Source organism: Pteropus alecto, unplaced genomic scaffold (genome assembly GCF_000325575.1).
Source record: "Pteropus alecto unplaced genomic scaffold, ASM32557v1 scaffold3, whole genome shotgun sequence".
In the NCBI taxonomy this organism is placed as follows: Eukaryota; Metazoa; Chordata; class Mammalia; order Chiroptera; family Pteropodidae; genus Pteropus; species Pteropus alecto.
The window spans coordinates 38,676,078-38,703,165 of NW_006442484.1; the positions used below are offsets into that span (position 1 = coordinate 38,676,078).

General features: G+C 31.0%; 1 protein-coding gene across 1 annotated transcript in view; it reads right to left on the reverse strand.

The window, feature by feature from the left end:
- The window catches only part of SCN7A (sodium voltage-gated channel alpha subunit 7), a 72,461-nt gene that overhangs the window by 21,358 nt on the left and 24,015 nt on the right, over positions 1 to 27,088 (reverse strand). Inside the window, exons 7-15 of the mRNA XM_006921157.3 lie at positions 24,143 to 24,349; positions 21,799 to 21,868; positions 21,337 to 21,478; positions 16,526 to 16,729; positions 10,401 to 10,497; positions 9,474 to 9,712; positions 8,724 to 8,897; positions 6,915 to 7,271; positions 803 to 1,240 (exon numbers count right to left, since the gene is read on the reverse strand). Of these exons, the coding sequence (XP_006921219.2) occupies positions 803 to 1,240; positions 6,915 to 7,271; positions 8,724 to 8,897; positions 9,474 to 9,712; positions 10,401 to 10,497; positions 16,526 to 16,729; positions 21,337 to 21,478; positions 21,799 to 21,868; positions 24,143 to 24,349 (1,928 nt within the window). The remainder of the gene's footprint in view (positions 1 to 802; positions 1,241 to 6,914; positions 7,272 to 8,723; positions 8,898 to 9,473; positions 9,713 to 10,400; positions 10,498 to 16,525; positions 16,730 to 21,336; positions 21,479 to 21,798; positions 21,869 to 24,142; positions 24,350 to 27,088) is intronic.

A 27,088-nucleotide genomic window follows, 5' to 3' on the forward strand; every position in this document is an offset into this window, starting at 1 on the left:
AAGAAGCCCACAGCGCTGATGTGATATGTATAGATGTACCTTTCTATTAAATTACACCTCCTACTAGACATTATGCTGCTTTCAAATGAAGACACTAAGACTGTAACCAGTAGGGTATGCATTTTAGAAGATAAGTCAACAGTGACATGTACCCTTCTTTGAATGTGTTCTCATTTTTTTTGTTGCTGTTGTTGTTCAGGAGTTTATAAAGCTACAAACTACAAATCAAACTAGTGGTTTTTCTTTATTCTTTTTAATCCAACTCAATTATCTATGTTATAATATATGTTGCAGAAATAAACTGATAAAAATCTTAGAATTTTAGCAAACAAGAAAGTATTTTAGCACTCTTCTAGTCCAATCTCAGATTTTAAATATGCTCAGGAGAGTTCAGTGATTTCTCCAGTAATACACATTGATTCTGAAAACTTAATTTTCTTTGGTATATTTTTCATAACTCCACACTGCTTGCTTACTAATTTATAGAAATTTATGATTATATTATCTAATGTTTACTAAGTGCTTACTATATACTGGGCATTTTTATATGCACCACTGAACTATTGTTCTTAATCCTTCTGTCTTCCCTTAGAAATAGGTACAATTTTATCCTCACTTACAGATGAGGAAACTGAAGTTTAGAAAGTTTAAGTAACTTGATCAGGATCATAAAATCAGGAACAAGGAGTGCTTTGCTAAGACCGAATGGGTGATCTAATTCTGGAACTTGAGTGCCGATTCACTTTCTTACAAACAATGCCATAAGTCAACGCTAAATAATCAGGATATTGAAACATCTTACCTCTTTGCTGCTTCCATAGCCTGACTTGCTCTGAATCTCCTTATTATCCAGATTTTCTATATCAGACTCTCCTGAAGCAATTGGTACAGTCTCAGAAACACTAGGGCTGGGAATAAGTGATCGACTTTCATTTTCCGTCATTGTGATTTTCTCTGTGCCACTGCTTTTTTCCTTATCCTTGAGGAAATCTTGGGTGTTGCTCAATTCAGAAAGGGTATGGTCAGAAAGATTCTCTTTAACATATGTACCATTTACATTGTCCATTTTCTCCTTGGGAAGATTTTGTTTTTTGCATAATATTTTAGAAAGCACACAATTTACTGCTTTCTTAATCCTTGCCACTGCATGCTGGAGATTTTTTGCTTCATCATTTTCTTCAGTTGTTGCAGAATTGTATGAACTAAATGAGCTCACCAAAGCCAGAAACAGGTAAAATATCTAAATGAGGAAGTAAATGAAAGTAAGTGTATCTCATTTTTTGTTTCCTTTTAAACAATAAAAAAAAAAAATCCTTAAAAAAAAAAATCTAACCTGGGATTTGAAAACAGTATATGAACTATAATGCTATTTAGGCTATTCAGTTCTTATCTACAATGGGTCAGGAGCTCTGCTAGGGGTTTGCATAGTCAGAACTCATCTTAAAGACACATTCTATGAAATATTTGTTTCTCTTTTACAGATGAAAAGGCAAGGTTAACAGATGTCAAATATCAAAGGTTGCAGAGATTGAACTTAAGTCTGTCTTATGTGGAAGCTTGTTTTCTTTCATTGAACCAAGCTGCCTCTCTCAAGGTGAGAAAACAAATTGCTGCTCCCAGTGGCTGACTTCGCTTCAGTCCTCTCACAGGCAGACACGTAATTACATCTTCATAGGTTCTGCAAACCCATAAGGAATCTCCTGGGGAGAGAGCTATTCCTGGTTCTGAAGCCCACATGTGATCCTTGAGACATGCAAGCATGGGAATTGGGTACGTTAATTGACTACTTGTGGTAATAAATTTGGTCATAAGAAGGAGATGAGTTATAGAGGAATCATTCCTAAGATTTGCAAGTTATTTAAACTCAAGAAGTTGTGTATTTTGACCTTTACCATCACTGAGAAATATGATCAGGCATGTTCAGTTTCTGGAGAATCAGGCTTTTATCTTGTTTGTAATTGTAGAGTATAAATGATATTTTTAGATTCTAGTGTTAGAGGTTCATATTGATTAATATCTTAGACTTAAAGTAATAACTTGAGCATTTTGTCTATTATGGAAGTTCCTCTCCAGATATTTGAGCTTTTTAAGATTTAATTTACTTTATGCTTTATATATTTTTTAGAGGGCAAAATTTAAATGGCATACATTATGTTTAAGAATATATATACAGTTAATCCTCATTGTTATCCATAGGTTTTTAGAAGCTGTGACTTTACATGAAATGACATATAATGAAACTAATTTTACTATGGGCTAATTGATATAAACAAGATCTAAGTTCCTACAGAATTGTTCTTGTCACAAAAACATCACCAAATTTCTAAATAAAGGCCCAAAACACTTCTAATATTAAACGTTGAAATAAATGTGAGCTATACATACATTTAAGAAAGATTAATAAAAACAAGTAAGACAACTATTTTCCAACCCACTTATTCCAGTTCAGGCTCAAGAGTGGCTGAAATGATGTTACGTGAAATGACATTATTTGAGGACCTGCTATACATATAACTTACATAACTTTTTCCTGCTTGTATTTCTGATTTCTTCATACATTAAGATCTACTCTTAAAAATAATTATACCGACAATTTATGTGTACATAAAATAAAATAAGTATATAAAGATCTCCAAAACTCATTTGTTAAAACTTCTTTCAGAATTCTGATCTACGTGAAGAGATGAAGTTCTCAGATACTCTGATAATTACTGTCTTTCTCATGCACATACACACTTGACAATATGAACTATCCACCATATAGCGTTCAATCCTAACTGATTACTTTTACTTCTTTATACCAAGATCTTCATGTCTCTTAAGAACAGAGAAAGTTCAAATAAGACTCATATGGGAAAACCAAAATATTATTATAGATATCAATGTCATCAAATAAATAACTAGTTATTTGATTAACTGATATATATTTTCTGTAACCAATGACAGAATCTCAGAAGACAAAAAATGAAATTGAAAAGACAATTATCAAAAGACAATACGCCCAGAGATTACTATGTTTTCACACTAGCATCTCATTTGATAGTAGAGCTTACTCTGGCCAGGACCTCCATGACCCTTATGGAACTATACTATTAGCATCTCTATCATTCCCAAAGGACAATAATGTCAAGATGTAAGAAGGCAAGACTAACTATAATTCAAGGTAGTTGGTTTGTTTCCCCCCCCCCGCCATCTTTATTTGGTTAAGTATTTGGCAGGGTGAAAAACAAGAAAAAGGATTAGGTAGGAATTTCATGAATATAAGCTTCATATGAGCAGGAACCACATTTTCCATTAAGTAGACAACTAGCACAGTCCTAGGCAAAAAGTTAGTGATAAATAAATGTTTGTTGAAAAATTAATTAAAGAATGAATGAAAAAATAGATTTTGTGCCAGGATTTGGACAAGGAAAAATTATGCTACAATTGTATTTTTAAGAGCTTTCAATCTAAGATTTCTTATATCATAGACATACACAAACATACACATGCACACATGCATATATACCAAGAATGTTAAAACGCTGAAAATGAAGTCCAAAATACTCTGAAACTGTGGTATAAAGTACTTTAAAATACTGTAAAATGCTATTGTTTTGTTCAAGTGTGCTCTGAATTGAAATAGCCCAGTCTCTTAAAAAATTAAAAAGAAAAAACAGGATGTATAAATGACCAAAGTTATAGAGGTTTGATTACTTCTTCTAATATGAACATTAATAAAGAAGGAAGGGGGAAACATAAATTATATTATATAAACTTAAGGTAACTTTCTTCCAATCACAGTGTTATAACAAGATTCAAAACACATATTTATTGCTTTTGTGTTGAGATAAAAGTTGAAATAATGAATATAAAACAAAACATTTAAAAGTCTCCCCTGAAATTTGCTCTCTTTCATTACCTCAAAGATATCTACCTGTTGGGTGAAAATAGAGCAACTCATATAAAAATAAAGTAGTACGGAAGAGAAAAAAGATGCAAGATTTACCTGAGTAATTATTTTTCTGATTAGTAGTCGACAAATGTAATATGTATTAAGGGTCTTCTATTTTAATATTGTTCTAATTATATCTTATATAAACATTTAATTTGGGAATATATAAATATATATGTGACAACATATATATTTATAATCAATTTTTTTTATTTTTAAAAAGCAACTGGATTTTGTATTGTTTTTTATTTCTTTTCATGTTTCTATCCTTCTTTGGCTTAATCAGATATCACAATTCATCTGATGCGATTACTTAAATGATAGGTAAAACAATTTTTACCTGGAAGGTACTTAACTGAAACTTCTAAATCATGTTAAATAATTAACAAAATTCTGTAGATGCGAGAGTTACAATTTTCTAGTTTAAAAAAAGTAAAAGCACTGTTTATACAGTGCTAGCTAATTTTATTTAAATTACAATAGTCCTTTAAGGCATGTATCATTGTTATGTTCATTCTCTTGTTAGATATTGTCAAAGTTTAAGAGGCTGTATAATTTTCACAAAGTCACTTAATTAGTAAATAATAGGACTGAAATTGGAACCTATGTTTGCTTGGATCTGAACTCTGTATTTTTTCTACAACTTAACACGCATGGAACTATTTAAAAGGCACTTAAAATACTTGCTTTTGTATATGGTGATTTTTTAAGGTTTCTGCTTAAAGCTTTGAATCACTGTTGAAATTTTCCTGTGTGAATAAGATAAAATTAAATTTTAAATAATCAATATCTTCTTTTTATACAAATACTGTCGTTTTGGAGTGAAATAACAATGCTCTAGTACAATGAGTTGGAAATATGTGGGAAAAAAATCTACAAACTCAGAAATTCTCTCTTTTCATGTTTCCTTTGTATTTATTCTAGTGTTATTATCATGATGCCCCACAGCTGGATGACTGTTGAGGAAGAATAAAGTGTAAACAATTTAGGAAGCCAAGCAAGATGATGGCCAATCAATTGGAAAGGGAAGTTCATGTAACTCCATTTTATCTTGAAATCTCTCTGCCATAGACTTGAAATTTCTGATCAGTAGGAATAAGAAAAATAAGAAGTAGAGTCCAAAAACAAAGAAACAAAAATGCAATTACATAATTACCTCAATATTCCTGTTTATTTGTTTCTGAGGTACGTGCACGTGTGTGTGTGTGTGTTGTTTATAACAGCCATCAGACATAGCCCTTTCTTTGGGAATAGAAACCTACATTTCATGTGGGAAATCATTGCTATCCCATCATTAGTAGTATGATTTAGGTTTGGATTGACACCATCTCCATCTCTAAGAGAGGACTCTGGGTGGCTTAACATAATAATATAAGTTAACATATTCCACACCCTGGGCAATAAATAATAAGTGTATTCTACACTCTGGGCAATAGAGATTAGTTCAGAAATGGACATGTAACTCAGAGCTAATTAGATAATAGGAGAAGTTTGCTGGCTTCTAAAAAAGAAATAGAAATTTTCTTTTCTATTAGACTTGATATGTGAAGACATAAAGCTTTAGACTGCAGTAGCCATCTTGATAAAACAGAGGCTAACAGACAGTAAGGGGCATAGAAAAACATAGATCTGAAATATACAAAGAACCGTCTCTAACGATCTTGTTTGAACATGTGTCACACCATGACTGAAGTAAAATCTCTGATATTTTGAGTTATGTATGCTGATATATATGCTCATTTTGTTTCAACCATTTAGGATAATGTTTAATGTCACATGGAGTTGAAAATGTACTAACAGTTACACAGGCAGAGGATAATGAAATATTTTTACTTGTTGGGCACTGTTTTGGACTTTGATGATAAAGAGAAGAGCCATGATCCCTTTATCATGGAGCTCACAGTTCAATAAGGAAAAGAGACAAGTACATCAACAATGAAAGGTAATGTCAATCTGATAAGTGTATGACAGGGGTTATGACCAGGGTGAAATATAAGCAATGAGGAAGGGCACCAATACGATGGAGTCTAACCTGTAATTTTTAAAAAGTCTTTTGGAAAATGTACTTAATCTCTATGACTTATGAGTAAAAAGCAAATATTGAGTCCTTTTTTGTTTCCTGTAAGAACAGTTTTCTTTTATAAGCCATTCCTTTTTCTTAGAAGTAAAAGCTACTATTTACTCAATTCGTATAGCACTGCTTCGATTACTGGAAATTTAAAAGTGAAAGCTTTCTCTCTTAGTTAATATATAATATTTTATAGACAAGTGTTTTTCTAACTTTGCTACACAATTTAGTCAAATTCCTAAAAAATCCTAATGACCAGGCTATGTCCACATATCAATAAAATCAGAACCTTTGGGAATGGATCCAAGGCATTAGTATATTTTTATTAATTCCTCAGGTAATTCCAATGTGCAGCCAAGTTTGACAACTAGTGTTATCTTTCAGTGTTTTTTAAAATGTAATGAGCATACAAATCTTTTGGGGATATTGTTAATATATAGACTCTGCTTCCATAGGTCTGAGACAAGGGTCTGAGAGTCTGCATTGATAACTAACACATGATGCTAATACTACTTTGAGTACCAAGGTTATAAACCAGTGCTATCCAATAGAAATATGATGCACGTCAGCAATTTTCCAGTAGCCACATTTAAAGCATAAATGAAAACAAGTAAAATTAATTTTGCAAATATTTTATTTTACTAAATATATAAAAATATTTTTAAAGTTTTATTCAATATAAAAATTATTAATAAAATAATTTACATTATTTTTTGGAGTAAGACTTCAAATCCAGTGGATGTTTTTTATACTTAGAGTGCATCACAAATTGGACCGCCCACATTTCAACTGATCAATAGCCAGACCTGGCTAGATGCCACCATATTGGACAGCACAGTTATAGACCACTGGATGCCATAAAACCACATCATGAAAATTATCAAGGAAAATTTAAAAGCATGGATTACTTACCAATAAGTTTCCGATTAAAATGACCATCATGTAAAAAGGAATACAACTGAATTGGCCTGCTACGTTAAAGCAATCCCATAAAGTCTCTATCCACTCTCCACAGAGAATCCGGAACACATTCAAAAAGGAGTGGAAGAAGTCCATCATGTGCCAACGTGGGAGTTGACAGTCTTTGTCTACGCTGCAAACACATTCTTTGTAACTCAAACCAAACAGCTTCATGCCGACCACAGCAGAAAAGAACATGAATGTGAACAACAGCAGGATCAAGTTTCTCAGAGCCACCAATGAGTTAATAAGAGTCAGCATCAGAATCTTAAATGTTGGCCAATATTTCCCCAACTTGAAAATTCGCAACTAATAGAGCAATGTAAAAAAATAAGAGTAAGAAACAACAGAAAACTTGGCTACTATTTATTATGACATATATTTAAAATTTTTATCAGCGTTATACAAATACACTTGTAAAATCTTTAACGTAATATTCAGTTTTAAGCATTGTTACTACTAACCACTGAAAATTCATTTTAGTAGAATTCTGACTACATCATAGATATTCTATAATTTTTACACTAAACCTGTACATATTCTCCCCTATTGATCTGTCAATTCCACTCCACATTATACTAGTTAATCTAGTTTTATGCTTTAATATCTGGTAGGGCAAGCATCATTTTTGTTTTGCTTTCACAATCCATTGGATATTTTCCCACATTCTGACATATAGATGATATTGTAAAATCCTCTTAGGATCCCTTGAATTCTATTGAAGTTTCTATTGTGTATTTCCCTTTTAAAGTAACATATCAAAGACTGAATACATCATTCTAGGTTCAGTCTGAATATTCCCCTTCTTTTCACTAGAGTTTTTATTTCCATCGATAACAGCACAAGGACGTCTTAACATTTCAGCCACCATATCACACTGAACTTAGTCATCTAAAACCCATGCATCATTTTAATATGTGTTATACCTTCTCTAACTTTTTCTAGTATATATTTGGCATCCTGGACTCTAGAGGACTGTACATTTATCCATGTTAAATTTAATCATCTCATATTCAGTCTGTACCTAGCTTTTAAATATTTTTATACTATCTTTTTAAACATTTTTCTGCATTTCCTAGCCTTATTTCACCCATAAATTTGATAACTACATCTCGTATATATTTCTTTCATTCATTAGAAAAGTTTATGTGTGAGGATTTAAGACAAGGTTCTAAAGAATTATTTGGATAAGATCAAATCTACTTAGTTGTTGATTCCTACTAAATTCCTTCAACTTGTTACCAGAATGTAACAATAAATTCCTTATCAAATATTTAACATGTCCATAAATACCATTATAATAACATTATTTCTATGTCTAGTTTTCTGATTCTTACCATCACCCTATATTGCAGATATATACTGATTCTGACTTAACAATTTTCGAAATAATATTCTGCTGGCCTGACTGATCTCATACAAGGTTTTCCACTCTACATTTAGAAATACTCAATTCCAGTTCCTTAGTAACACATTGACATTCTGGATTTCTTCATTATCTCGTTCCTCAAAACTGACCCAGTACCCCTGTCCCTGCTTCTTAGAATTACATCTCATATTTACTACATATATGACTTATTTCCTTTAATGCTTTGGTCAAATAACAGCATTTGTGACTGCTTACTCTTTCCTGGTATAGTATTAATTCATTTAACTCCCAATGTCTGAATGATATACGTATTACTATTCTTTCCATTTTATATCTGAGGAAACTGAGATAAATTTTCATAAGATAAAATTTAGGTCTTGGATTCTACTTACCACCTTGAAGGATCGAGAAAAAGCCATTCCATGAACATTCACTAGAAAAAGTTCTGCTAAACCATGGAACACAATTAGGCTATCAAAAATGTTCCAACCTGCTTGGAAATACCCATATGGATGCATGGCAATTATTTTAAAAATCATTTCTCCTGTGAAAATTCCAATAAAAACCTAAATAAAAAAAAAAAAACATATGGATGAGACATGATTCTAATAGCCCTATTAGAACCCTCATGCACAGAAACTGAAACTTTTCACTGCCACATTCCTCAGTTCTTCTGCTAATATCTGTTTAGTTTTGGAGTTTGGATTATAATCTAAGGCAAAGACAGGTGGTGAGGGCAGGTGCAGCTGTAGTCAGGATTCAGAATCAAATGTCAGTGAAAAACATGTGTCTGTCATTTCACCTCTGCCTTTCTCTGATCTACAGGGCTATGGAACCAAGAAGGTATATACTTGGGAAGGAAAAGTGAATAATTTCCACTTAACCTGACTGCCAAGCCGCTGGCTAGGAATCCCAACTTTAAATGTGGAACTTTAAACTTTGGGTATAAACCGATTCAGTGATAAGAAAATTTACAAAGCAGGGTTGAGAGTGGTGAAATGGGGAAGCATGAAAGCAATATTTCATCTAATACTCATATAATGCATTTGCAACATATTGGAGTTATAAAATAAAATAATGGGGATAATGATGATTTAAAAAGTTAAAATTGCAAATGAAAATAATGTAGAATAATGTCTTACCAGGTTTCCAATGCTGAGAACACTGATGGTTTCTTCATTCATTGGATAACATTCCAAGGTCAAAAAATATATGTTTAAAATTATGCATATGGTGAGAAACAGATCAGTAAATGGGTGCATTATAATCACATGGACAAACTCTTTCAATTTTAACCAGCAGGGACAACAATTCCAGATCAAGAAAGTTTTAGCAAATCTGCACCAACACAATGGGCATCTCTTCTGAGATTTTTTATGTTCTGCGATAGAAGAAGAGAAAAGTTAAACACAAGCAAATTGTCCATTTAAGTTTAACTAATGGAAAATTTTTACTTTTGTATGTAAAAAGAGGTTTGAAACTAGACTTCTGACTTGGGATTAGCAAAGAAATATTTTATACTAATAAAAAGCAGAGCGAAGTAAATTTCCTCTATTTTGTTCATGCTTGCCAAGTTAGACAAATGAAAATGAAATAAATTGTATATTAGAAAAGCAAAACATTGGAGTGCCTCTTGAGAAAAAAAAATACGGAATATAGTTGAGTATTATAATTCATAATTTTTAGATTTATCTGTTTTATAAAATAATGCCTTTCAAAATTGTCCATGATAATGAGTTAGTGGCTATATGCTAAAAAAGCAGAGTCAATATAGAAAGGACTTTAACATATTAATGTTATGTATTCCAACCTTTATTTATACTTATAAGTTATCACTTGTATCTCACTTTCAATATTAAAGAAAATTCACTGGCATTCTTTGGTAATCCTTTCCAATGTTTTAAACACTATGCTTATGAAATTTTTATAACCTGTTCATCTTAATTTCTTATGTTATTCCTCAAATTTTAGTTATTATCATCTAAAACTCTGAAGAAATTACAGAATTTCTTTAAAAATAAATCTCATAAATAATACCTTCCATAGTGTCTAAATATTTTTTACTTTACCTTCTCCATATCTGACAGTAGCATCATCCAACATATTCGAAGAAGTGATCATAAAAGCTGGTGATCTTTTCTTCATTTCTATTTGTGTGGTCTGGGTCTAAAAAGAAATTTAGAGTCTAAAACTGACTTCTTCCCTTTGTAGAGCCATCTTAAAAATGCTGATTCTTACCTCCAGAAGCTTTTCTTTTCTTTCTCTCTCTCGCTCTCTCTCTTTTTTTTTATATATATATGTATTTTTTTTTGCCAAGTTTTATATTTTCCTCAATCAGTTCTTATTCAAACCTTATGCATGTATAACTTGCAAATCAACAAAATCGTTTTATGCTATGAGGTCAACCATAAAAGGAATAATCACAGAATGACAGTGGTATTACCCATATTCAGCAAAGAATTCAATGTGTAGTTTAGGATTATTGTGAAATATCCAGTCGGCAAACATGCTACTGAATAATAACAGCATTCCTCTAATTTTTCCTCATGAATATGTTAACTTTATAACTTTGAAAACTCTCTTGACAAAATCAAAATGATTTGGTATTGTGATGATGAAATAAGTCTTGAAGAATATCAGGTAACAGAATAAATTTAAAAAGATTGCTTTGGTTAGAACATATATGATAATTCCGTAAAGGAATCATTTCTTTCTGTCTTCCATGTCTCTTGAGTAATGGTTTTACGAGAACTTCTGTTTTGCTGATATGGCTACACAGGAGTAAAAAAGAATCCTTGCACTGGAAAGGCACTCAAAAATCCTAGGCTTTAATGTAGATGTTACAAGTTCTATACATTCATAAGTATTACAAGTATAGCTTGAGATGTTTCTAGTAACCATGTGTACAATTTGTATATAGATTTAAACTCTTAAGAAACTGACAATGGGTAGATATTACACCTTAGAGTTTCTAACACTTTTCACATTTGGCACATACAAAGAATAAGAATATTTATATATTTGTTAACTTGGGGTAAATAGGTGAGGTTACTTTTAGATAGAGGTAACTGACATGCGGGATGCTGCCCCCTAACACTGAGGGAATTAGTAGTTGAGGCTCACCGATAACCCATACGCAGCACACTCTGGTTGGCAAGTTCTGCTGTAGTCTATCTGAAGAGGGATAACAGACATGAAAGGAATCATATCCATCCCACTCAGTACCAATGAATCCCCTCTAATTTCATAAATACTGGAGCGAAAGGAGGTGAAAACCAATCGCATTACATACTGAGTTCCATTAGCGGATTCTGCAGGTCTTCAGATTTCTGTTCTCTCTCCTACCTTTTTTCTTTTTTTTCAATTCAAAAACTAAGCTAAAAACTCAGGATGTGAATTTAATTTATTTACCTACACCGTGCTTATTTCAAAAACTATTTTTAGCTGACTTATAAGGTTACATAAAACATAGGTTATAAATTGTACAATTTTAAATTTCCATGAGATAAAAAAACAACAGAAATATAATTTTTCTGATAGTAAGATATGACAGGAATTTCTCAGGTGTATCTTCATAAATATGATACTTTGGTGATAATGAATGATATCCTCTATTATATTCTTAATATAGAGAAATTACTTGTCATAGAGTTGTTTTTTGATAGTGAAAATGTTTGATGGAATCACACCAAAGACCAGTTGTCTGTGTGCAGGTAGAGGGATAAAGTGGGGAGAGTAATGTTATTGTGATATAGGCAATGCTCAATTCCCTACTAATTTGGCTTGAACTACAGACATATTTTAGAACATAAAATGAACAAACCACATATGAGTCTAGTAATATATTTACCTTAATTAAGCTTCTCAAAAATATTGAATGAATGCCCACAAGTGGGCCAACTCCCAAGAATATAGCTATTTACAATACATACTGAGAGGATCATCACTCAGTAATTCTCTTTTTTGGAAGTTTTAAGAGATACTAAGGGCATATGCCTGAATTTCAGACCATCCAATGTTTAAATTAGACTGAAAAAAGGGACGAGGATTTTTCTCATAACTGGTTTAAATTTTCTCTGGAGGGAGGTATGAATAAGGAAGAACCCAGTCATATTCCTAGCATTTACCAATAAATATCTGAAATGTTTATCTTGGACTCAGACTTGGACTCTACTGCAGTCACATTGGCCTTTTTAATCCTCTGACTCACCCTGTTTTCTCCCCCACATAGCACGAATCCGTATCTCAGATCTCAGCTCGTGTCAGTTCCTCATAAACTTTTCTGACTCAGAGAAATCCTTTATTATAGGCTTAAAGCACCATATTTCTTTTTTAGAACTTGCAACAGGTTTTTTTTTTTATTAGTGGAGAGTAATACAGTGAACCAGCAGGAACCCAATATTCAGCTTCAACAATTAATAACGTTATACTCTTTATTTTTCATGTATTACTCACCAAACTTTTTTCTGAAAGATTTTAAATGAAATATTAGGCTTCATAAAATTAACAGAATAAGCTTTTTAAAAAACATAACCACAACATCATTATCAATATCAGCAAACTTAATAATTCCTCAATATTATCTGTTACCCAGACCATGATCAATTTTCTTTCATTGCTCAGAAACATTCTACTGTAGTTGATTTGTTCCAATCAAAGTACAAATAAGATCTACATATTGTATTTAGTTGGCATGTCTATTGATTATCTTGTGATTTAATATTTTCCTATGTGACTTATTTGTTGAAGATACTGGGTCAATGCTGTAGAATTTTCCATATTTTTTATTTGACAGATTTTGTTAATTTAGTGTAATTTAATGTTTTCTTCTCTGTCCTATAATCTCTGGCAAAAGACAGTTAGATCTAGAGGCTTATTAGACCTAGCTTAGATTTTGAAAAGAATATATTGTATGTGGTATTTTATGTTTCCTACTTTATAGCATCAGGAAACACATAATGTCTAGTGGTTCTAAAGTTACAATTTTGTGCTTATGATAATTTTATAGTCTATCTTCCCATTAGATTATTAGCTTCAAGAATGTACACACTATATTAGTATTTGTAAAGGTTTTTCTATCTCCACTGATTAGTACAATGCTTAGCATATAACAGATTATCAATAATGTTTTATTTAATTAGACAGATGAGCTACAGGAATGTCAGTACAGATAGGAAAATAATTTGAAATATTTGTAATCCCACAGTTGAATATATCTGAGTCTCTTCCTGAAGTTTTGTCAGTAACTAATAATTCATAGGAAGGGCTGCTTGTAAACAGTGTAATTGATGGAATAATATTGTTTCAGCATTGAAACAACGAAGTAAAGTGGTGAACACCAGATTCTCTTCTTCAGTGTTGAGAAATCAAATACCAATAAATGCAGATTAAATTTTGAAACTGAAACTCCTCAATAAGGATTAAATTTGAGAATTCGTGAAGGCACTTATGTGCTTAACACATAGTTTATGCTCAAAAAGAATTTATTCAATAAGAATTATTTATTATTATTTTTTTCCTTAAGAGGAGAATATAGTCAGAGACTTAAAAATTTTATGTTGATCAAGTATTCTCCATATGGACTGCTATGTCTTCTTATGGTTGTCTTCTTGTGTTCCCTATAATTAGCCATCAACATTTTTCACTTGCTTAGTATATTCTAAAAAGTTTTAAGTGCTTAACATGAATTCATTTCATTTGAATCTTACAACAACCTCTGAGGCAAATACTATAGTTACTTATACATTACTGATGAAGAAGCTGAAGTTCAGAAAGGTTTACAGAATTGGCAAATATACATCCATTAAATGGATAAAATGGACTAAAATTAATATTTATGTGACTGTGAAAGTGTGCTTTTAGCCAATATAATCTATTGCTTTCCTATAATGTGAGAATATGAAGCATCTAAGAGCTCTCTCTGTGATACCGACATTGGAATTAGAATCTGACTAATCTTCATTCAGATCAGTCACCTAAAGGGCCCTCGGTTTGTTCTATTTTAAGTTCTCTCTGCAGTGTTTTCTTATGTATAAATAAAAAATGAAATCCTGTGAAAATGGTTTTCACTCTCATTTCTCAGAAAACTTTGCATGACAAAATGTTCTAGTACTCTTCCAAGAAAAGAAATTCTTTATAATTGAAAGATATTAATTAAAATCAAAAAGGCTTTATGTGATCCAGAGCAGCCGAGTGAATAGAGATACTGGAAAATGAGAAATAATCCAAGTTCTTAAGCAGAGTTAATAGGGCATCTCATCCTGAAATAAGAGAAGTATTGTGCTCTGAAAATATATTTGAAGATAACTCTAAAATAATTGAAAATTAGAGTAAACATTTTTTATATTTTACTAATCATGGATTTAATTATTCCATGGATAAAATAATTCCCTATTATCATGATGCATAGTACATTTCCTCTTGAAGGAGCTAGAAATCCAATAAAGTGATTTCCCCCCTCTTTTTACAACTTCGGTACTATACTTTCATCCATGCTGTTAGTACTTTTAATTTCTAAATTATGGAAGGCACTATCACTGAATTGAACACCGAAATTTTCCAAATTTGATTCTGATGTACGGCCCAGAGCACGTTTAAATTAATAAACTATAACTGCATTAAGAAAAGTCGAATTTGAAAAAAAAAAAAAACAAATTCATAGTTTATCAGTAGTAGTACTACACATTTTGTACAAAAAATGTGTATATTAAAGAAACTTTTTTTAAAATAAGTAAATGAATGAATAAATTTATTAGAGATTCATACAATATAACAATGACTGGAATACCCACATCTTTTCAGAAACACATTTATTTCTGACTTGACTATATAAGGTTATATTGTTCTAGTGATAGCTTTAATGCTAATTCATTCATTTATTTAATTTTATTGATCACACAGTTATTAGCTGCTGCTGATATGCCAAGAATTGCGCTAGGTATTGGTAGTGACTAAAACATGATCCTTGTTCTCAGAGAGCCTGTAATTGTAAAAGAGAGAAGCTTCTTTCATCTCCCTTCATAGGACTGGAATGTAATTCAAACACATCTGATTATTATGGTTCTGAGAACTATCTTATGTTCTTTTTTAAAAAAATAATTGTTATTTTAATTAATTTCAAGTATACAGTACATTGGTTAGACATCTATATAGTTCATAAAACGATCCCCCAATTGCTCCCTCCCTCCCCTGGCCCTCCACCTAGCCATCTATCAACTACTAAATTGTACTTCTTTAACCCTTCACCCCATTCTCCCAGCTCACCTATGCCCCTCTCTTATGTCTAACAGCAAATTGTCTACTATATTTGTGAGTCTGTTTTTGATTAGTTCGTTCTTTTTGTTCCGCATATAAGTGAAATCATATGGTATTTATATTAAAGAAATCTTTAAAGATGTTGGCCACTCTCTTGATTAGCACTAGTCACTACTGGGCTCCATGGCTATTTTTATGGTGGTGATTACCCCTTGCCCAGGTGTTGTGGGCATCCTCATCTATTCCACCAGGTTCTGGCACCTTCTCCTGTGGACAAAGGCTGTAGCATGTTTGCATATTTCCATCATGAAAAGGCCTGGCACATCTGCCATCTTGACCTGTATTCATTAACTCTTAAGGCTGTTGTCATTGGCAAATATAACTGTGCTGGTTCTCTTAATAATAAAAGGCTTTGAGTTTGGTTAACTCTCTCAGGATGTGTAAAAATGTTGAGATTATGAATAAAGTCAGGAGGGTAAAAATTTATATACTCTTAACAAAAACATGTATATGCATCTCAATCCCATGTTTTTATGAAGGTTAGTGAATTTCGAGAATTATCTAAGCTATTCCCCAAATTTGAATAAGCTGAATAACATCAGTCATTATGACAATGAATAGTTGGTATGGTTGTGAACATTTAAAGTTATATTTGTTTAATATATTGCTATAATAAAGAAGTGTTCTGCATTAAAAAAAAAAAAAAAAAGGTGCTGGTCATTCTTACCATAGTGAACTCAGGAAGAAACATTATGTAGCAAAAGTGAGTCCTCTTATCATTTAAAGATTCTAAATGAAAAGATTCTAAATTCTAAAGATTTGATTTTCTTATCATATATAACATAGATATTGAGCATCTAGTAGAAGGCAATATACTCCAAAACCTTGAGAAGATAACTCAAACTCTGTGATTCTAAGAAACATTTAAAAAAATTTATACCTCAGTGTCCTCGTTTCCTTCTTGAAGTTCTTTTAAAGTGTGATGAAATTTTGGTTCAGTCTTAGCTTTTTCAACAGCAGTCTGCTTTTCTTCTTCATAAGACATAGCAACTATGCCCAAGAACAAACTTGCCATATAAAAGGCAAACCAAAAACTTATTACAACAAAAAATATCATGTAGACCTTTCCAGAAGCATAAAGGATCTAAGGAGAGGTGGAAAACAGGATAAAAGAAGGGAATATTACTTGTCTTCTTGTAATCTCCTATTTTAAAATTAAAAATAAAATGTGTTATGAAAATAATTTAGTCATAAGTGGAATATAATCACAAGACAGTTTAAGTACTGGCTTTACCTGGAGAAATAAGCAAAAGCTTTTCAATTTTAAACATATATCAGGTATAAAATATATGGTATAAAACCAAAGAATTGAATAATTTAATTAATTTAGGATGACCATTTGACTTTTATGTCTTCATTAATAGAGAAAACATTGAAAGAAAAATTGTTATCACTCAATAAAGAAAGCTGAACAATCTGGATGTGAAATATTATTTTCTTTGCAGTAGAATCTTTAAATATATAAAACTTAATAATGTCAGAGAATGAATGTTTAGAGATTACTTTCTTCTGATCATTACTTTATGGAAACATCACACCAAGTCACAAAACCAGTTATTCATACAAATGGCCAACAGACATATAAGAAGATACTCCTCTTCACTGGATAGTAGCAAAATGAAAATATCAAAACCACAATGAGATACCACCTCACATATGTAAGAATGGTTATTATCAATAAGAGAAGTAACGACAAGTATTGGAGAAGTTATGGGGAAAAAGAAACACATATACGGCTGGTTGGAATGTAAACTGGTATAGCCACGATGGAAAACAGTATGAAGGTTCCTCAAAAAATTAAGAAGAGAATTACTGTATGACCCAGCAATCGCTCTTCTGGGTATCTACCTCAAAAATTTGAAAAATTTATTCATAAAGATATATGCACCCTGATGTTCATTGGAGCATTATTCACAGAGGCTAAGACATGGAAACAATCAAAATGTTCTTCAATAATGATTGGATAAAGAAGATGTGGTACATATATACAATGGAATATTAGTCATAAGATGAAATACTGCCATTTGTGACAACATGGATGAATCACGAGATTATCTTGCTAAGCAATGTAAGTCAGATAGAAAGTTGAGAACGATATGGCTTCACTAATATATGGGATATAAAACTGAAAGCAACCAATGAAAAAGACAAAAACTCATAGACACAGACAACAGTTTAGTGATTACCAGAGGGAAAAGGGGAAGTGGGGAGAGCTAGATAGAGAGAAAGGGGGTCAAATATGTGGCAATGGAAGGAGATTCGACTTTGGGTAGTGAACACACAATGCAATATACATATGACATATTATTGAATTGTACACTTGAAATCTATATAATTTTATTAATCAATGCGACCCCAATAAGTTTAATTAAAAAGGGGTGGGAAACAGAATTAATTCTATACCTGTCAGAACACCTGCTTTGGTGAAGAACATCTGGGTGAATCACAGGAAAGTCATATAATTCCCTTACATGAATTCATTTTTAGATAGAAAAATACAAAATTTTAGATTTTGAAATTAAGTATTGACTAGCTTTTATTTCATAACAATTACCTAAGATAGTTCAGAAAATTTTAAAATTTAGAAAAGTATAAGAAGATATTATAAATCCAAACTGTACTTCACTGATTAATTCTCATTGGTTAAAAGTATATGAAAAGAATTCAAGAAAAAATTGTAAATAATTTTAAGTTTTAAGCATCCATTTGAATTAGTAAGCAGCATTTTTTATAGAAAATATTGTACTGATGTAACAGATTTAAGAATGTTTACTGATTAATAGGAAGTTCTAACATTCAGTCAGAAATAATTTCTTATTAATCAATAGCATATTTGTCTTTAAAAGTATTTTGAATGAACCTTATTATCCCAGTGAGTCAGTTATTTAGAATTTGGTTAAATATTTTTCCCACTGAACTAGCTGTCATTTATGATAGTATAATCAGGAGTCAGTAGTAGGTATTATGGTGTATGCTGTAGGCCATGCACATTCATAAATACTTTATGTTTTTATTTCACTAATTCTGTGCAACATGTTTATGTGGTATTTATTATTATTCCCAAAGTGCAGAAGAAAGATGAAAATTAGATAGGAAAAATGACTTGCCAAAGATCTCACAGCTATGAGGTATGCCTAAATCCAAAAATTTGCTCTTTTCCCAACATGAAGTTGGTGGAAGACAAAAGTATGCACACTTATTAGGATGAAAAGGTATACAAATTCTAGTTCTATTATATTTTAGCATAAAACTGGGGCTAATTATATCCCCATTTCATAGTTCTGTTATGAAAATCAAATGAAACTGCATGCAAAGATCTTAGCCTATGGGAAATATGCAATAAACATTATTGTTAACCATAATTCTATTCAATGAGCATTGGTATTTTGTTTTGTTCATTTCTGTACCCATGGTGTATCAAAGAGTATGGATAAAATATATATTTATTGAAGGAATGGAGAATAATATTCTCTAAGATAAGAGGTGTTCTCTTTGAGAATAATCACTGAATTTCCCTATCCATAGTCAGTTTAGTTTAGGACAATGCTCAATATAAATCCAGTCTAAATCAAAGAAAATCTTATCTACACTAGTCAATAAAATTTAGAGTGTAATAATGATGAGGTACTGTATGGACTCCAACACTAGGGCATTCCCAGACTGATTACTCATTTCGGTGATAGTGAAAAAGAATTTGCTTTAAACCAATGCTAACAAGAAAATTAGCTAACACACAGAGAGCTGTAAAAAAAGGCAAGACATTTATTAATCTATAAAGTGATATAATCCGTAAATATTCACTTATATTTTTGTTTATTAAGTACTTCTATGTGTTACATGCTGAGAACACAAAATTAAAATAAAACAAAATACATCTTTTTAGGTAGTTTGTCTCCTAGTGGAAAGAATTGCTGAACAAATAATTAGAATAACCACAATCAGAGGCAATTACAGGATACTGTGGAATTGTGGTGTAGGATATGCCTAACTCTGAAAGAAGAGCTTGGAGAAAACCTCAAGGAACAAATTTGGCTTTTAGGCATGAATTTGAGATGTGAGACGAAAGACAAAATGAAATTTGAATTTAGGCAGAGAGTACATTAGATTATTTTCAACATAGATTGAAACAAGAAATTAGGGGATAAACTCATGTAAGAAAAAGCAAGTCTTTTTTACACTGGAATGAAGCAAAAAGTATATATTGGAATATTGTTAGGAAATAAATCTGGAGAAGCATGCAGAAACTAGATTTTAAAGGGTTCTATGTATCAGGCATATGGACTTTGAACTTCATTCTACAGGAATATGGAAACCTCTGAAGCATTTTCGAAGGAGGATAACACAATAAGATTATTTTGGAAATAAGTTCCTAGTATTGCGGAGAAGGCATTAATGCTTGCTCGAATTTTTTTTTTTTAATTTTTTAACTTTTCAATTGCAGTTGATATACAATATTATATTAGTTTCAGGTGTACAACAGTGATTAGGAATTTATAGAACTTATGAAGTGATCACCCAGATAAATCTAGTAAGCATCTGATACCATACATAGTTATTACAACATTATTGACTATGTTCTTTATGGTATAATTTACATACTTTCAAAAATAATAATATAAATGCTAAACTTAAAAAATTAGAAAAATATAGTTTGCATAAAGAAAAATGTTATTTGTAATATTTTCATGTACTTTAACTAGAAATATAATTATATTACATCTATGGTTCACTTGATTTTTATTTAATAATAGATTATGAACCTTTGTGCCAAAAGTATATTACATTATCCCATCATTATTAATGGGTTGTATACATACACACACACACACACACAATAATTTATCTATCCAATCATAAAAACTATGGGGTATGTGTGTGTTTTAAAAAAGACTGGTCTTCAACTGTAACTACTTTTGGAATATAAGTTATTTGTTTATTTTATCTATCACTTGATATTAACTGTGCTGCTAACACAGCATTATATATTCTACTGTGATAAAACTTTTCTTAAAAGAAAAACTGAAACTCCATTTTAATATTACATCTTTCTGAGAAACTATAATACACAAATCATCAATTATAAAGATAGACAGACTCTCAATTATAAAGATAGACAGACTTATTGTTATGAGACTGAAATCCAAATCTCAGGATTTGGATTTCAGTCTCATAACAATAAGTTTTCTGTTACAACTGAAGCATGATTGAATAATAAAGAGGTATAAAAAAATAGAAGAATTGAAAAGAAATAGCACATTGTAGGTATTCAATAAACAATTGTTTAATACTTGGTAATCTCAAAGGTTAAAATTTTTGACTAAAGAATTTGTACCTAGAAAAATTCTTAACTTAGTTAATATCAAATATATGATATCAGACAGAGCAAGACAGTGATCTCCAGCACATCTATATAATTTTAGGGAGGTTACTCAGTCATTTTGATCTTAGTGTCTTCATATAAAATCATGTAGAATTGTTTTAAAGATTAAATGAGATATCATACATAAGAGCACAGACTTCGGCACAGTGTTAGGATATAGTCTGACATTTAATAATTCTGGTTCCCTTTCTGTCTTCAAATTTTCTTCACATAAACATGTGATGTATTACATTATATTTGACCATTATTTTAGAAGGGAGGAGCATGGAGCATGGTATCATTCTTACACAGCAGATTTTCTCTGTTCTTACCTGGTGATAAAGTGCTTCAGGGTAATCCTGTGTCATTAACCGGAATAGAGCTAATAAAGCCCAGCCAAAATTGTCAAAATTTGTGTAGCCATCATCAGGATTTGTGCCAGCTTTTACACACACATATCCTTCAGGACACTGACTAAAAAAGACAAAGAAAAGAAAAATTGCTTACTCTTAGGTGACTTTCAGATAACAGCCAAATCATAAATATAGACCATCTGTCATTTTACTAGCCTTTTGACCTTGAATAAATCATTTAGCTAGTCTGTCTATTGTTTTTTTTTTTATGGTAAGATTGGATTAATAATATTCCATACTGTACATTTCTCAACATGGTTTCGATGATAAAATGAAATAATGTAATCAAATGGGAACCATCAGTAAAAACAATAATTATTCAATAAATACTACTGATCTGGTGATATTGACTTAATAGAAGGAAACATTAACATCACTTACCCAGCATCTGTTCTGTTGCCACAAAGGAGAGCATATCTTTCTCCTTCCAAATGATAGAAGTTTTCTATTTCTGAAAAATAGGAAAGAAATAATATTCTATAAGAAATCTTGAGTGAATAGCATAGCTGAAATCCATTTAACCCTGTACAGAAGATGAACACCCCTCTCTATACTTAGGAATGAGGCTATAGCCTGGCCTTTTTAATCTAGGAGGCTGTTCTAGCATCTTATGCACAGGTCAAAAGACCTCTGGCAATCTATCTACTTCATTGCCCTGAAAGTGACAAAACTCAGCATAGAAAGAAGAGAATCCTTCTCGAAATTAGAGTTCGGGAAAATAAACATAACCAGCCAGGTATGACTAGACCCCTAAAGGAAGAATTCCCAAACTAATCTTTTTGAAGGCTGAGCACCTTTTCTTCCAGGGTTTATTCCTGATGATCTTCCTGAGCAGAAGATTGGAGTTTTCTGTCTCTGGGTTTAATTTCCATTCTCTTTCCACTTCGAAGCTACATTGATCATCCAGTGATCATCCAGTTCTACATTGATCATCCAGTGCTAGTTCCTTTCCTGATGTCATCTAATTTTGACTACAACCCAAGTCGATCTGAGTCATAGCCCATATAATTTATCCAGGTATCCTTACTTGCTGTTAATCAAAATGTAAATTGTGTATTTACAGATACCAGTTACCAAGGTTGTGAACATGTATGCTTAGGAGCATAGTTTTTTAGGTTCTGAATTCAAATCACAGAAAGCAGTCCTCAGTGTATATGTGAGTACATATATACATATAAACATATTTAAATTTGTATGTATATTATATATACAAAATTTAATTTCTCCAGTCTCAAATAATGTCACTTTAATTTGTCACCCAAAATAATTTTAGAAGAATTTTTAAATCATAAATAGTTAAGAATCACTGATCAAATCTTTTGAATGGCAGTCAAAAACCAAATGAAATTTGACATTAGTAGAACTGGGCAGTCTCAAGTACTCTTCTAAATAGAAGGACTATGACATAGCAATTAGGTTAAATAATGTTGTACAAATGTAATATTTTCAGCAATTCCTAACATGATATTTGAAATGGAATGGCTAGAATGGAACAAATTTGAAAGTGGTAATCTTTCAAAAGTGATTTCTTTATAATATTATACATTAACAAAGATGAAAAGAACCTGGACTCTGTTTTCTTAACAAAAAACTGTGAAATAGCAAAAATTGTTTATTTTTAAAGGAATTAGCATATTTTTGTTACAATGTCAAAGAAACCAAAGGGTATTTCAATTGGAATCTAATATCTATCTCCTGTAGTCCTTACCACTAAAACTGAGACCTTGAAACAGACACATATAACAGCAAACATTTCACATACTCACATACTAATAATTTTGTATTACTTGCATCATAATTATATTCCAGGGCAAACCAAAGAATAAAATTTATTGATTTGTTTTAGAACTTGTTAAATCTAAAGTACAAATATAACTAATATAGGACTACATAAGATTTATCAACATTTAAATTTTATTAGTTAAAAAATGTGCTTTTATTTTTTTCTAAATACTGTCAGAAAGGACATGATAATTTAAATATGAGAGAAAAATCCAATAAGAGTATGGTCTGGGAAAAAGAGAAAGCTTCTAAAACCAGATCGAGCTTCATTAGAATTCTAATTTTGCCACCAAGTAGTTGCAGTACACTGGAACATTCTAAATTTCTCTGAACTTCTGTTTCCTTGTTTGTAACAGGGATTATTTATGTTTCTTCTGCAGGATTATGGTGAAGATATATGATCAAGCATGTAAATTACTTATACATAAGAGTTAAGCGATACCTATTTGGCATTATTTCTATTAGCCTAACATATTTTCATTATTTAGTAAAGGATAACTCAAAGTATTTAAAATGAACAGCAGTAATTGAAACAAGAGTAAGAATTTGTAGGTCATATTTTTCATTTGTAAGGTCATCACAAAGTTTCTAATGAGTAAACTTAAATTTATATTTTAAATAAATGACTTTATTAAAGAAAGGTAGTATTATAAGAATTCTACTCTGATGAAATTGCAAATAAGACTGATCGTATTTATTTATTTAAAAAAATAAAATTTAGCAATTCCGAACTTAGGTTTCCCTTATCTAAATGTCTAAAGCTTTGAACTTTGCTATCCTGACAAATGAAACATCCAAATTAGTCCTTGAGCATAGTTACAGCATTTACATTTACAATCTAAAGTCGAATTTGTTCTGAAGTTGACAGTTCATGTTTCTGTGAAGACTAATCTCTCATTAAGAAAAATTTTAATTTTTGACATAGATGGCAAGTGATTCTTACCTCGAAGATAATGTGGGTTTCTAGTTTTGTTGTATAGGGTTTCAGTTTCATTTTCTTGGGGCCATCGCAAACATTTATGCTTCAGGTTGCCCATGAAGAGCCCCATCCCAATTAGAGAAAATACATTCAGAAAAAACAGAGTAAGGATAATGACACCAGCAAGTTTTTTCAAACAATGGAGCAGGATCCCTAGATAAGTCTTCAGGCCTGAAAAGAAAAAGGTTTATTTTGATCAAATAAAATATCTTAGTAAAGTAGCATTACAAACTTCTCCCATGGCAAGTGCATAATCCATCGTTAATTGGTAGCTTTGTGTTTTATAATCTAATTCATCATTATCTAGATCTAATAAATAAAATGAATAAAAACTCAATCTTTGAGGTTTCTGTATTATGCTAATTATTACACCTGACAAAATAATTCAGATACAATATATTTTAAAATTAGTCATACATTTGTTTGACTAATTTTAAAATTAGTCAATTTAAAATTAGTCAAATTTTAAATTGACTAATTTTTGCTCTTGGTTACTGCTTTTCACACCATTCACCTTTGTTTATAAGTCAAGTACAGGTATAGAGTTATAAATGAAAACGAGTTGTAGATGTTGTTGAAACAAAAATAGTTTGAAATAGCAGTATTCTATACTGTTCTTTAACTTATTAAGAATTCAATTTTGGAAGCCGATTAAATAAAATGTGAAAAAAATAATGATTAGAAATGAGAATAATACACAACTGCGATATATGCAGGTTGTACTTAGAGTACTTACTAATTGAGAATTCAAACTTAAAGTTGGGTTTATTTAAGCACATTCATTTTTCTAATTATTAAATACATGCCTAATTCTGAAAACAGAAAATAAGAGACAAAAAAAAAATGTAATTGTACTTCATAGATGAAACTATAACCTACTTACCTATCTTCCTTCCGTCCTCCCTCCCTCCCTCGCTTCCTCTCTTCCTCCCTTCTTCCCTTCCTTCCTTCCTTCCTTCCTTCTGTCCTCCCTTCCTTATTCCTTTCATTCCTACCCTCCTTTCTTCCTTCCTTTATCCCTTTCTTCCTTTCTTTTTCCCTTTCTCTCTTATTTGTTGGTCTGTTTATATTTAGGATCCTAATAACTGCTCAGCTCAAAAATGGATGAGAACACACCAGCTCTGTGATATTGAGCAAATTATCAATATTTCTATGCCTCCATTTTATTATCTTTAAAATGAGGATAATAATACCTATATTTCATATATTACTGTGATTATTCCAAATCTCTTTTTTAAATGACTTCCTCGGATGATTGGATGTCTTGAGTATAAAAGAATAGGGTTGAAATAAAGTTATTCCTGTGGTTAAAAAAATGTGATATCTAGATTAAATATTCAATTTAAATTAATAATATTAAAATACATGCTTACAGCCTACTTTTGCCACTTGGAATTATGCCATTAATTTTTTTTTTTTTGCTATATGCTAGTCTTTTTTAAGTGTTATATTAGAAATGGAATTTCTGTGTCAAAATATATGACCACATTTATGTATTGATAGATATATTCAAATTTCTTTTAACAGCTGTTAAAACAATGTATAAATCAGACTACTACATGTATATAGTCATGCCTCATTAAAAACGAAAGATTTTTAAGAAAGCATTATTTTCAATTTATTAGAAAAAAATTGAATCACTGTATTTTGATGTAATTTCTGATTACCATAACAAACTTTAAAAATATGTATATTTTCACTGTCTACTTTTTATTTGGTAACTATCATGAGTTCTCTAAATATTATTGTACTGGAAATTTTTGTCATATTGTTTTGTTGAAATTATTTTTAAGAGTGGCAATTCTTAAATAAGAATATGTGTGTATATATATGTATATGTACATACACACACATATATACATATAAAGCAAATTTTTTGTGAGTTTTAATTTAAGTGGTGACATTTTGTTTGAAGGTAAAAAAGTCACCATCCAATTTTACAGAATCAAATTTATTAATAATTTTCATTGTTATCTACCATTCAAAGTTCTGAACCATATGCCAATTTTGATTCTGATTTCCTAGTATGACATTCCCTTTCTTTTTATTTTTTAAACTTTCATTTTGTTTTAGTTCAGGTATATTTCTTGTGGAGTTTATTTCTGATTTAATTTCTTACTTTTTTTCATCTAATATTTTAGATAAAATAAATCTAATTTGAGAAACTGTATCAAACTTAAGTTCTTATTTTGAACAAATGTACTCTCTACATCAAAAATGAAACTGTATCTACTATAATTTCACCATATAAGATCTTACTTTTGGTATTATCACACTTTCCCCTGGGTTTATTGACCCAACTATTTCATAATATTCTGACTCATAGCAGCCAAAAGAACTCTGGGTGGAGCTGTTCCTATCTGACTGTTTTTATTAATTTTGAATAACAAGTTAGGTATTGGTGGGCTTTTTAAGATATCTTCAAGAATGAGAGCTATAAGTAGTCCTCAGCATCTTCCATCAACATAGTCACAACCTTATTTAGCATAATTTCATTGAACTTTGTGGCATATGGAATGCACCCTATCTAAGCACTCAGAGCAAAAGGGAATGTATTTTATTTTATATTACTTTGTTCATTTCATCTGGATTTTAGATGCAATAAGGAAAAGAAGAAAGTAAATTAGATATCTGTGTAAACTGTTATCTCTCTTAGAAGTCTAGGAACAATTTTATAAAAGTTCATATTTAAGATATAAAAATAAATAAAAAAATAGAAAAAGATTTTTGATTAATCTCTGCGTTTTGTCGCAAGTAGTAAACTCATCTCTATATAAATAAATAACAGTCAAATGTGCTATTTTTTCTTGCCTTTCCTATAGTGGCAGAAGTAAATTTCAAGATCAGATAATTCATTGATTTCAAAGCTGAACCACTACTCAATTTATATATCTTCAAATAATAACAGAG